Below are 12,170 nucleotides of genomic sequence, written 5' to 3' on the forward strand. Positions count from 1 at the left end.
AGAGGGGCTACTATAAGAATATTTAAAGAATATAAAAGCTAAATCTAAACAAAAATAAATATCAAATCACTCATTAGACAATTAAAGTTACACTATATCTTTCTGCTAATCCAAATAATTTGTTATGCATTGCATGTAGCAATGCTTGGTTTGCTTAATAGTAGTATTATTCCTACTTATCAATCTAATTGATCAAATAAAAATTTAGAATTATAAATATGTTTATAATTTATAAATACAAGATTAATTTTATTGCATATCAAGTTTATAAATTATAAACATGTTATAAATTATAAATACAAAATTATTATAAATTAATAACAAGCGTTAGATAGTAAAATATCCTAGAATTTTCAAGCAATTTCTAAATATATTCACTAAGCAAACCAAAAATTTTTAATAACCATTTCAAAAACACAAGCAATGCCAAAAAGTTGATGTTTCAATAACCATTTCAAATACACATATTAAAATATTATTAGAATATTCCCTTGGTTCCACAGGATACTTTTTTACAAGACTAGAAAAATCTGGCGTTATAGTCTTCCTCCACAAATCCAGCAAGAATGACAGCATCCTTTTGCCAGCCGAGAAAATCCTTCAGTTTTTCCGGTGGCGCCGCAAATGCCGTCGAGAGTGTCTCCTCGTCTAAAGCTTTCAAGACCGAGCTCGCACCTAAAACGTCACAAAGTTAGCGTAGAACAAGGGAGAAACACCAAACGTACCACACAGGAACTGGGGATTATTGGGTGCCGCCGACGTGCTGAATCCCACAAACTCGAGAGCACCCTCGCGAGAAGCAATCTGGCTCATCGGGAAGTAGCGAGGAACAAAGACGATGGTGCCCTCCTTGACGGACTTGTTGAGCGCGCTGGTACCGTTTGGAAAAGAGATCTGGAAGACGCCTTGGCCTTTGGTCACTAGAGCGATTTCGGCTGCTCGTGGATTCCAGTGTGGAGCAAGAATAGCGGCCTAGACAAAAACAAGGAAGGAAAATGGTTTGTGGAGAAACGGATGAAACCCGGAAGACTTACGGGTTTCAGCGAGACTGCAAAAACTCCAACGCTAGCGTTTCGCAACGGAGCGTACTGGCGTCCATCCACAGCAATTGTCCGGCCGTTGTCGTTCTCGAAGTCGGGCTTTTTCTTAAAGAGGTTGAAAGGCTTGGCAGGCGAACTGGACTTGCCGCCACCATTGTCAAAGAGCTCTGACGAAAAGCTGGAAATGTAGTTCAGCCAGGACCAGGACCAGGAGGCTCTTGAGCTCTTTGATTTCCTGGAAACAAGCTCCTGGAACCGTGCCTGCGATGTGTAGACGATCGGACCTTGGTCCTGGTTGCTCAGCACTTCAATCACTTCCTCGGACGACACCTGAAAGAGTTTTCAGAAAAGTTTCGAGGAAAATCCAGGCTACTTGACCTTGAAGGACGCAGCTAGAACGTCCGAGTCGAAACCTGAGAGAATGGTCAGTGGATTTGTTCCACCACCAACAAACGCGGACTGCCAGAGAAAAGTCTCTAATCAAAACAATGATGCTAAGCAAATCAGCTTACTTGGAAGACTCCAGTCTCGAGACTTTCTGAGGTGTCGAACATGCCAAAAACTCGCAGCCTCTGTGCCTCATCCGTGTTAAGGATGTAAAAGACGAGGCCTCCAGGAATCACATAGATATCTCCAGCTTCAAGGTCTTGCTGGTTCAATCCATCTTCCACCCATCCAAGTCTCATCTTTCCTGAAAAGAAACGAAGAAAAGAAGCTCCTCGACCAAGAAAAAGATCCCAAGTACCTTTGAGAACGTAGAGGACGCAAGGAGCATCGATGTACTGCGGCAGGAGGAGCGCCTTGGGCTCCATTGTGATGAAGTTAACACCAATGTTGTTCGATCCCAAAACGCCAGCCTTGTCCTTCCTGCCGGGAAGAACGTGGATCTTCCCCGCCTCGGTGCTCACTATCTCCACAGGCTTCTCAAGAACAAATGGGTTCCTGCCCTTGTGCTTCGAGCTGTGCCCTTCATCGTCGTCCTCATCGCGATGTTTGCCTCCTTCGCGATCATCCTCATCGTGATCTTTGCCTCCTTCGCGATCATCGTCCTCACCCTCGTCTTCGCGATCGCGATGCCGCGGCTCTCGATCGCCATTGGACGCCGCATCGAGCCGGAATCCTCCCCGCGCGACGACGGCCTGGAGAACCAGTAGCAATGCTAGGAGAACTAGCCAGATCCGAGGAGAAGCCATGATATTCTGGGCAAGAATAGACGATCAGCACCGAAATCTACCCCAAGATCGTCCAGACTGGAAGAGCGCTTACCTCAAGAACACGCGGGAGAAGAAAGATGGGGTTCCATTCTCCTGTCCAATTGGCCTTCTTATCAAAGCTTACGCTTCGTGCATGCATGCGTAGAGCCGCCAATTGGCGCCACTATCACCGTCGGATCCAGGCCATGATCAACGGTTGAAATTTACATAAATTCCTTCCTCTGTACAAGGAATGAAAAAAATAAAATAAAAACTCTCTTTTCCACAGAACTTTGGTTCTTTGGATCTTTGGCGCTGTGATTTTGAGAAGATCGATCAAGCTTTCTGTGGCTCTGTCAAGAATCTGTTCACAGTAGCAACTATGGCATCGATCTCGTCGTTGGAAAATCTCTGCTGGATGTTTTGGATAATCTGCTCGCGAGAAAAAAAGAAAAAAAGCCATCCTTTAGAGCCGATCTGATGCGAGAAAAAACTTTCACGTACCAAGTAGAGCTGGACTGGATCGGGCCTTAAGTTTGCTATCTGGATGCGTTCCAGCGGGCAAAGTCGACGGATCAGTGGCTCTCGAGAAAGTTTTCTCAAGTCTTCGATGCTCTGCAACGCTGCCGGGGTCTGGAGGAGATATCTACGGACCTGTCGAGGAGAGCCAACCATCATAAACACATCCAGACTCCTCGGGTTGCGAGCATACCAAAACTTCCGACTGGCTGATGCCATCCCTGCTTTGCAGAAGATCGAGCACTTCAAAGTTGCTCAGTCGGCCACAATCAGCTTCGAGACTGCCAGGAAAAACGAAGAAATCCATCACAAACTTCAACGAAAGGAGGAAAACTCACTTACACTTTTGTGTTGAGTGGTTCTCTCCTTGCTGTTGGCTCTTGCTTATCGGGCTGGCGGACAGAAATCTCCACAGTAGACTCACCGAGAGAAGGACTGTCCGTTTTCAACCGTTTCGGCTGAAGGTGACGAGAACCCAGCAGTTTATTGGTGGAGCCGCCAGCCGTTTTGATGTCACTCGAGAATTCCTTGAGTGTCTCGGCAACTTCCTGTTCCTCCACTCTCGCAGTAGCACTTTCATCCATCTCCTCGCCCTCGATCGCGCTGGAAACGCCCACCAATCTATCCGGCCGTTCGGGATTGTCATCTTCAAGCCATGGAGCTCGAGAGCAACCTTGCGAGCTTTCAGGAGGAAGCGGCGGTGGCTCGTCGTCGTCTTCCTCCTCCTCGTCATTGTCACTCTCCGTCTCGGTCTCCTCCTCAAGCACCTCGTCCTCCAAGTCGTCCTCCATAAATCTCTTCCTGTGAATCACCTGTAGAGAGCTCCAGCGAAACCTCTCCATCCGCTCGAACGCCACCACTGGCTCGTAGTGAGCAAACGAGAACCCATGATAGTTGCTATGGTAGACGAGCCGCATAACGTTGTCACTGTGATCTTCCTCGTCGCCCAAGATCTTCCCAGTGTCCGCGAGCCAGATCTGTATCGGCCTCCCCAGGAGCTCTTGCAACCAAAATGCGCAGAAGTGATCCCCCCAGAGCCCCCCACACGAGGCGCTCAGCCGCATCTTACACAAGTAGACCAGCGCGGCGTCCTTCTCTGTGAGCTTGATCCTCCCCAGCTCTGGGTGGAGCTCCTGCAAATTCTCCAGCACCAGGAAATTCTCCATCCACTCCATCGCCTTGGGGTCCTTGCGGTGGAATTTCTCCCTGTACAAGCTCACCATCGCCCGCCGGAGGCACACGGAGCTCTCGTAGGCCTCCTCCTCGCCCAGGAGATAGAGCACGGAATCGAAAAGGCAGTCGCCGGCGCTGTAGGGGTAGCCCACGATCCGGCGCAGCCCCTTGCTGCGCAGCACGCGATCAATGTAAGGAACCTGGAAAATCCGCCGCGCGGGGCGCAGCCAGGAAGAGCCCTCGTCCTCGTCGATCGCGCCCATGAACCCTAGCACAGGGTTTTAGATTTTAGGGCTTCTGTGGCCATTTTCCCGCCCCGGTCTTTTAGGGCACGGAAATAGTACAGAGCATTAGGGTTAGGTCTACCTAAAAATATAACGCACGACCTTTGCCTGGCTCCTCATGTTCTTTTGTCCTCCAAAGCCATGCACCTACAAATACTACTAGTTTACAACGATTCGTGCTATAAAACCACACAAATGGATTCAATCGATCGATCAAACTTTCAAACCATCTATCTCTAAGATGGCCAGGCTCAATTTGGCTATCATCTCGCTGGTGTTCTTGGGTACCGTACTGGGATCAAGAGGGCAGTACGAGTACGACGATGACAACGTTGTTGCCATTAGCGAGAACAGTACGCTGTACGGACTGAGCGAGGATTTCTATAGGCACGCTTGTCCCCAGGTCTACTCCATCGTCAGGGCTGGAGTGGAGGCCGCGATTAAGATCCAGCAGCGCAATGCGGCATCGCTGCTACGCCTCTTCTTCCACGACTGCTTCGTCCAAGTAAAGCTCTCTTAACCCTGGATTGATCGATAGAACGATAGCTGCTCAATGCTTTTCTTTACTTCCAGGGATGCGATGCGTCGCTGCTCCTCGATGACGCGCCCTTCTTCATCGGCGAGAAAACTGCCGCCGCCAACAATCAATCGGCTCGAGGATTCGAGTTCATCGACGTGATCAAAGCGAGCGTCGAGGAAGCGTGCCCTCTCACCGTCTCCTGCGCTGATATTCTCGCCATCGTGGCCAGGGACGCCGTTGTCTTGGTAAGCATGTGAACTTCCCCTCTTGTTTCCTCCTATTTCCCTCTGGTTACCCCCGCATTGCCTTTTTTCCCTCTATTTCCCTCGTGTTTTCCCAGAATTTCTGACGCACGGCGCTATGACATGGACAGAGTGGAGGACCCAACTGGGAAGTAGCGCTCGGGCGGAGGGACAGCCTCACGGCGAGCCGAGCAGCGTCGGATCATTTCATCCCGGATCCCACGTACGATCTCCCCCAACTTCTCTCATCCTTCCAGGCGATGGGCCTGGGCGCCGAGGATCTAGTCTCGCTCGTCGGAGCTCACACAATGGGCTTCTCGCGATGTACGAGCTTTGAGCAGCGGATCTACAACCAGAGCGGAACCCACCACCCGGATCTTAACATCGAGCCCGGGTTTCTCAAGCAGCTCCACGATCGATGCCCGCCCCACGGCGATCCAAACACGCTCCAGCCCCTCGACTGGGAGTCCCCGGCCTCATTCGACAATGGCTACTACAAGAACTTGGTGTCCCAAAGCGCGGTGCTCCACTCGGACGGGACGCTCTACTCGGAGGCGATCGCGGGGTTTGCAGGGATTCGCGAGCTCGTGGAGAAGTTTGCCGAGGACGAGCAGGCATTCTTCGCGAGCTTTGCGAGATCGATCGTGAGGATGGGGAACTTGAGGCCGCTGATCGGGGACAAGGGCGAGGTGAGAAAGAACTGCCGGAGAGTGAACCCCAAGTTCTAAGAAGAGGTTGATATAAGGTGGCGAAATCGGAAAGTCAATAAAAGTGTAGGTAAATGCAATAAGATATTATCTCGGCCTAACTTCATCACTTGCTTCTATCATTTTTCCTTTCTTCTTGATCAAGAGGATGTGCTTCAAGCTGTTTTTTGCATCTTTTTCCATCTTTGTGACAATGATCAAGATTGGCCACTGTGATCTTCTCAATTGTCTCTTGCCACGGTCGCCTTCGTCGAGAAACTTGGTGTACTACATCCATGGGATCCGGGTTCCAGCGAATTCTTCCCAGGTACAAAGCATCTTGCCCTTTCAAGGCCAGCAATTTCTGGTCCAGCGACCTTTCCCAAACGGCTATGGAGAAGTTTTCAGGAACAAGATCACCGAGAGCTACGAGTACGACTCTCGCCAGATCGGAGTGTACCAAGGAAGCTACCCGACAGTCCGAGATGGATCCGTGGTCTCGCTGCGCGGGACGATCTCACTCGCGACCAGCGATGGCGTTCGTGCCCGGTTTAACGTGAGGGGCCCCTACGATTTCTCGCAGCTCACGTCCATCATGCCAATCTCGGGAACTCTCGGCGGTCGAAGCTTTCTGGGGATCCAAAATGCGACCGTGCTCTTCGCGTATGGACGAAATGGTGTGGTTAAAGGCCAGGCAAAGATCTGTGTGTAGAAGTTTGACCGTGGTTGACTTTAATTGACAAGCTTTGAGTTTGACTAACCGTGGACCTTGTAAATTGACTATGTTTGACTGCGTGGGAATGTAATGTTCCATGAATGCGCCCCACCTACATTGCTCAGGTCTTTAAACGAGACCTGTCAGAATCGAAGGAGGTGTATAGAACAATAAAGGGAAAAGAAGAACAGGAGATTGGAGTTTGGAGTTTCCAAGCAAAGCGCCAATGGAGAAAAATCTTCACCGCCTTGTCTTGGGCCTGTATCTCCTCAATGCGTGGGGAGGAGCGAGCGCGAGCCTGGTGCCCGCATTGTTCGTGTTTGGCGACTCGACGCTGGACACGGGCAATCTCAACTACAGGCCCAACACCGTGCATTTGATCCGGACGGAAGAGCTTCCCTATGGCCGCGACTTCGTTCCTCCGGGGCCGACTGGGCGAGCCTCCAATGGCAAGCTCGCCACAGATTTCTTGGGTAAGCCCACGATCGATCCCGTCCTCTATCTCTCTCTTTCTTTCTCGGGAGTTTTTTGATCGATCCTCTTGATCAGCGGGGTTTCTGGGGCTTCCCACTCCAATTGACGATCTCGAGCCGGACGCGCAGGGGCGAAAGCTCTTCCAAGGGATCAACTTCGCGGCCGGAGGCTCCGGCATTCTTAATGGCACAGGACTGGTACGTACTATAGCGACAGGATCGTCAGGAAGTTTGGTTCTTTACTGTTCTTGAGAAAAGTTTGAAAAGTTTGGTCTCTTTGTCGTGATTCCCAGACGACCGTATCCCTGTCGCAGCAGCTTGATGCCTTTGAGGGCTCCATCGCCAGCATCAACAAACTCATGGGATCACAGGAATCATCCAGGCTCCTCGCAAACTCGCTCTTTCTCCTCAGCACTGGGAACAACGATCTCTTCAACTACGTCTACAATCCAAAGGCGAGGTTTCGCTACTCCCCGGAGTCTTATAACACTCTTCTCCTCTCCACGCTTTCCAGAGATCTCGAGGTCTGTAAAATCACAAGCACATCGATACGTATGATCGATCTTTGGTTGTTTTTCTTTAGAGACTTTACAGCTTGGGAGCTCGAAAGCTCGTCGTCCTCTCGCTTGGTCCCCTCGGATGCACGCCACTCATGCTTAATCTTCTCAACTCGGACGGCTCCTGCATTGGCGAGGTGAATAATCAAGCCAAGAACTTCAACGCGGGCTTGCAATCGCTGCTCGCCGGGCTGCAAACCAAACTTCCCGGGAGCCGGCTGCTCTACGCAAACGCGTACGACATTCTCTTCAGCGCAATCCAGGACCCCCGAAAACACGGTAAGTTCTCCAGAAGCTCTTCGTCTCGTTTCGAGCAAAAGATTTGATTGATTGATTGATCATCGGTGGTTTTGTTCGAGCAGGCTTTCGATACGGGAACGTTGCTTGTTGTGGATCTGGGAAGTTTCTGGGGTCAGTTTTGCAGACTTGCAGTGGCCGGACTTCAGTGTGCGCTGATTCGAACGAATACGTCTTTTGGGACATGGTGCATCCTACACAAGCCATGTACAAGCTCGTCACAGACGAACTCTATGCCGAGCTTGTGAAATTCATCCTCTAAAATCTAATACATATGTTAATGATCATATAGTATGAACTTGCATTGAAATGTTAAGAAAGCATTGAGATATTTCATAATCATATTATTGTTTGGGGTGGCCGTATTTTTATTTCGAGGGATTCAATGGTTTGCTAAAGTACTCGTTGAGACCGGGCATGATCTGCGTCTTCTTATCACGCAAGAACCTTCGCAATGGATGGTTGTGATAGACTTCTCCCTAGCTGTGGTTATCCAGCCGTCCATACTTTCTATCGTCTTTGTTCACCCTTTTTACAGATCAAATTACCATGAACTCTACCATGAGGAGAAAAGATTTTTACCTCACTTCTGGATCAGTGATGAGCTTTCTTGCGGAGAGATAAGCCGCCAATCCAACGGCGCCAATCACGAAAACTCCCAATGGATACACTTCCGGCTTGAGCCAGCGTTTCCTAAACGTAGCGTCCATTCCTTTAGCTTTTCCTTGGCCACTAGAACTTTTTGAACGCGGTATATTCCTGTATATTCCAGCTCTAAGAATATACCATCTGGAGCTTAGAATATTCCTGCGAGACATCAGACTTTCCGGAAAGGAACTTTAAACAACCAGAAAATAAAAATAAATTTTAAACAGTCTCTTGAGTTTGATCATTGTTATTGCCACGAACAACACTCGATCGATCCAGAAAGAGGAATCGATGGATCAAGCAAGAAAATTGTGCTCACTTGGGCCGCGATCCCTTCTTCTTCCCGGCCGCGGCAGCGCTGGCGGCAGCCTTGGTCTTGACCGGATTGATCGAGGCGGCGGCGACGTCTGGATCGAGCCACTTGAGAGAATGGCGATTGAAGAAGGGCCAATTGGGCACGGTGATGAGCACAGTGAGGATCACACCTCCGGCGTAGACGAGCATCATCAGCTGGAACGATGTGCGGAAGTAGCCGGCGAGGAACGCAGCAATCGCCCATCCCACCAGCATGTACTGCATCAGCTCCTCGGCCAGCTTCTGCCCCTTCCAATCCATCGCGGAGATCGATCGATCGATCGAGAGAGAGAGAGCGCAAGAGAAAGAGATCGCGCAGCGCGAGCGCCAAACAAACCCTAGCCCCGAGAAGCCCTAAAAAAGATCTTGTCGAGGAGAGGGAGTATAGGCTAGGGTTTCGTGACGAGCGGGGGCGGCAGTGGAGCTTTCGGCGCAGCGGCATTGGCGATTCTCGCGTCGGCATCATCGATCCAGGCTCGCATCTGTAAGCGCGCCTCGAATTTTGGGATAGGTTTTAGTGCTGCTACTCGGGAAGAATCGTCCGATTCCAACGATAGATCGAGCTGCTGTACAGGGAGCCGAGGGGATTCCATTCCTTTCTGATTTTCGCTTGCATTCTTTCGTCCATGGCGGGGCTGCTTGGCGGTGATCCTGCTCAGTTGAATTTGGATGCCGGTGGCTCGTCGGCCATTTTGCAAGGCAAACTCGAGGAGGCCGACCACTCCAGCACAAATTGGTACTTTCCCAGGGAAGAACTTGACAGGACATCGCCATCGCTCCGTGATGGAATCGACTCGAGAAGGGAGACTTACTTTCGAAAGTCCTACTGTACTTTTTTACAGGACCTCGGCATGCGACTAAAAGTGTAAGCTTGTTCTCTTCTCCTTCGTCTTGTTCTTCTCGGATTTTTCTTTCTTTTCTTCTCTCACTCAGACTCATTGACGGTTTGATTTTTTTTCTTGTTCTTTCGTTCTTTGCAGCCCACAGGTGACTATTGCCACCGCAATTACATTTTGTCATCGTTTCTATCTTCGGCAATCCCATGCAAGAAACGATAGATTTGTAAGTTCTGAGTTACTGTTGACGCCTAGCTGATACTGATAAGCTTCGTACCGATCTAGATGATTGCTACTGTGTGTATGTTCTTGGCGGGGAAAGTGGAAGAAACCCCTCGCGTCTTGAAAGACGTAATATATGTTTCTTATACTCTTAGGAATAAGAAGGACCCTTCTGCAAATAATCGGATCAAACAAAAGGTCTGAAACTTTTTCTCTACTGGTTTTCTCTGCTGCTACTGCTGAAAATCTGCGTGGAAAACTCTCTCCAGGATTTGTACGAGGCACAAAAGCAGCTTGTGCTGTACGGGGAGCGCCTCGTCCTCACTACACTAGGATTCGATCTAAACGTTCACCATCCATACAGACCGCTGGTGGCCGCCATAAAAAAGTTCAACGTCTCTCAACATGCGCTGGCTCAAGTTGCGTGGAACTTTGTCAATGATGGGTAAGCTCTCGCACACCAGTAGGAACTTCAGTCTCGACTGGAGTGTTGGAGTCCGTGTTGTTTCATCACTTTGATGAGATGGGAATGAAGCAGTGGAAGGGATGTGCAGGCTACGCACATCGCTCTGCCTGCAGTTCAAGCCGCACCACATCGCCGCTGGTGCCATTTTCCTGGCTGCAAAGTTTCTTAAGGTGAAGCTGCCGATCGATGGTGAGCGGGCTTGGTGGCAAGAGTTTGATGTCACGCCTCGGCAACTGGAAGGTACGTTCTCTGGACTTTGATAGACTCTAGTTTCCATTGTTCTTTTTTGTTTCATTTTCATGGTCGTATTGAGAAAGGGATGCACGTCTCCTATTTTTTTGCAGAAGTCAGCAATCAAATGCTGGAACTCTACGAGCAGAACAGGGCGGGACAAAACTCTCGAAGTGACGCGCTGGAAGATCCAAACGCAAGCGACAGGAACGGGGTGGAGCCGGCAGCAAACGGCCACCTCCCGCCGGAGGAGCAGCGACGGGAAGCCGCCCTTCCACCACGCGAGGTGGAAAACAACAGAGATGGCCACTACGAGATGGAGCGGGCGCAAGCACGGCCAAAACAGGTACCCGAGACTCAGAATGGTTACGACAGTAGAACCAGGGGGGAGGCCGGCGATCGAAGAAGGGTGGCGGATCAAACCGACACCGCCCGTGACGAAGTTCACCACAAAGACTTTGCGGACAGCAACTTGGATGATAGAGTGGAGAGAGTACAGCAACAACAACAGGATTCCAGCAAGAGGAAACGAGAGATGATCGAGAAGAAGTGGTCCAAGCCCGAGGAAGGCGAGCTTCCTCCAAGCCGGGGCGAGGATCAACAGCAACACTACCATTCATCGTCACGGCCGACTGGAGAGAAACGCTACGATTCTAGCGACCGGGACTATCGTAGCAGCCGAGAGTCTGGACAGGATTATCGCCACCACAGCAGCGACCACCACGGAAGTTATCACTACCAGGGTGGCGGCGGCGAGAACCGGAGCCGGAATCACTCCAAGGATCGAGGAGAGTGGCAAGAGCGGGATCAAAAGAAGAACCGGCACAAGTACTCGTGAAGAAAAAAGACGAGAAAAGGCTTAACTAGTACGAAATGCTTCCGTGTTGTACGATTCGGGGGTTTGGTACGGCGTCCGGTGTTTTGACTTGAATTGGTGTCGTTGTCAACGGTGGTCTCGAGATTTTCACCCCATGTGATCGACCGAGGTAAACAAATATTTTCCGTTGACGACGTTGACATACCGCCGCCTCAAAAGGAGAGATTATTTTTTTCACCTCATGATAAAAAGCGCGTGGTAAACATTCGTACTGTAACTTTGGTGATCTTAGAAACCACGAGAAAAGGTGTTACCTTGTCCTGGATGGATGGATTTAGCAAAGATTGGAAATATTTTTCTCGTGGTGATGTTCTTGGAACCATGGGAATGGATCACGTCGATTCAAAGACAATGACGTTCTTCTCTCCTTTCCTCGGTTGCATACATAGTACTCCAGGGCAGACCTTTTGCGTTGTTTATAGTTTAGTTTCGCAGAGACAATGGTGGTGGTGGCCCCAAGAAATCCCACGAAGAACCCTAAAATCTCAACGGTCGCGATTGGCCAGGCCCCGGGCAATCAAGGGCTAACGGGAAAACCAGCGCGATCGGGGGATCGTTGTCCCTCATCAATGTCGGAGGCCGCCGACCGCGTTCTCGATCGTTGGATGGCGAGAAAAAAACTGCAATTAAAAACGATATAAAAACGAGTTAATGCAATTAATATTAGTGAGGAAAATGGGAAAAAAAGGTGGAAACGAAGAAGTCGCAGTTATTATTTTGTGATTATTTACTGATTTGATCTTCTCGAACGTGGACATTGATAGGTGCGGAGATTTTCGTACTTTGCGCGCGTAGATGCGTGCATACATACGCTTTGGTGGTGGCGCTACCCTTTTT

At 49.9% G+C, this 12,170-nt stretch overlaps 6 protein-coding genes across 6 annotated transcripts; 3 read left to right on the forward strand and 3 right to left on the reverse strand.

Moving 5' to 3' along the window:
• Window positions 1-499: 499 nt before the first annotated feature.
• Window positions 500-2,393, reverse strand: LOC9642550 (vicilin-like seed storage protein At2g28490). The gene is made up of 7 exons (XM_002971268.2): window positions 2,307-2,393; window positions 1,786-2,179; window positions 1,553-1,731; window positions 1,419-1,499; window positions 1,035-1,370; window positions 726-972; window positions 500-675 (listed from the first exon to the last, which is right to left on the reverse strand). Exons 1-7 carry the CDS (start codon window positions 2,391-2,393, stop codon window positions 521-523), a joined length of 1,479 nt encoding a protein of 492 aa, XP_002971314.2. The 3' UTR covers window positions 500-520.
• Window positions 2,394-2,440: 47 nt separating this feature from the next.
• Window positions 2,441-4,188, reverse strand: LOC112346614. The gene is made up of 4 exons (XM_024675969.1): window positions 3,095-4,188; window positions 2,946-3,033; window positions 2,738-2,887; window positions 2,441-2,665 (listed from the first exon to the last, which is right to left on the reverse strand). The coding sequence occupies exons 1-4, from the start codon at window positions 4,186-4,188 to the stop codon at window positions 2,570-2,572; spliced, it is 1,428 nt and encodes a 475-aa protein (XP_024531737.1). The 3' UTR covers window positions 2,441-2,569.
• Window positions 4,189-4,450: 262 nt separating this feature from the next.
• Window positions 4,451-5,765, forward strand: LOC9642551 (peroxidase 49). The gene is made up of 3 exons (XM_024675918.1): window positions 4,451-4,714; window positions 4,783-4,974; window positions 5,103-5,765. Exons 1-3 carry the CDS (start codon window positions 4,451-4,453, stop codon window positions 5,697-5,699), a joined length of 1,053 nt encoding a protein of 350 aa, XP_024531686.1. The 3' UTR covers window positions 5,700-5,765.
• An 811-nt stretch (window positions 5,766-6,576) lies between these two features.
• LOC9642081 (GDSL esterase/lipase 7) lies at window positions 6,577-8,035 on the forward strand. The gene is made up of 5 exons (XM_024675970.1): window positions 6,577-6,845; window positions 6,922-7,043; window positions 7,139-7,369; window positions 7,429-7,681; window positions 7,765-8,035. Exons 1-5 carry the CDS (start codon window positions 6,599-6,601, stop codon window positions 7,959-7,961), a joined length of 1,050 nt encoding a protein of 349 aa, XP_024531738.1. The 5' UTR covers window positions 6,577-6,598; the 3' UTR covers window positions 7,962-8,035.
• Window positions 8,036-8,554: 519 nt separating this feature from the next.
• On the reverse strand, window positions 8,555-9,067 carry LOC9642082 (probable signal peptidase complex subunit 1). The gene has a single exon (XM_002971269.2). It carries the CDS (start codon window positions 8,960-8,962, stop codon window positions 8,663-8,665), a length of 300 nt encoding a protein of 99 aa, XP_002971315.1. The 5' UTR covers window positions 8,963-9,067; the 3' UTR covers window positions 8,555-8,662.
• Window positions 9,068-9,084: 17 nt separating this feature from the next.
• On the forward strand, window positions 9,085-11,475 carry LOC9642552 (cyclin-T1-3). Its single transcript, XM_002971083.2, has 6 exons — window positions 9,085-9,566; window positions 9,682-9,763; window positions 9,823-9,957; window positions 10,029-10,204; window positions 10,314-10,465; window positions 10,570-11,475. The coding sequence occupies exons 1-6, from the start codon at window positions 9,328-9,330 to the stop codon at window positions 11,292-11,294; spliced, it is 1,509 nt and encodes a 502-aa protein (XP_002971129.2). The 5' UTR covers window positions 9,085-9,327; the 3' UTR covers window positions 11,295-11,475.
• The last annotated feature ends 695 nt before the right edge of the window (window positions 11,476-12,170 follow it).

This window comes from Selaginella moellendorffii, unplaced genomic scaffold (assembly GCF_000143415.4).
Source record: "Selaginella moellendorffii unplaced genomic scaffold, v1.0 SELMOscaffold_16, whole genome shotgun sequence".
NCBI lineage: Eukaryota > Viridiplantae > Streptophyta > Lycopodiopsida > Selaginellales > Selaginellaceae > Selaginella > Selaginella moellendorffii.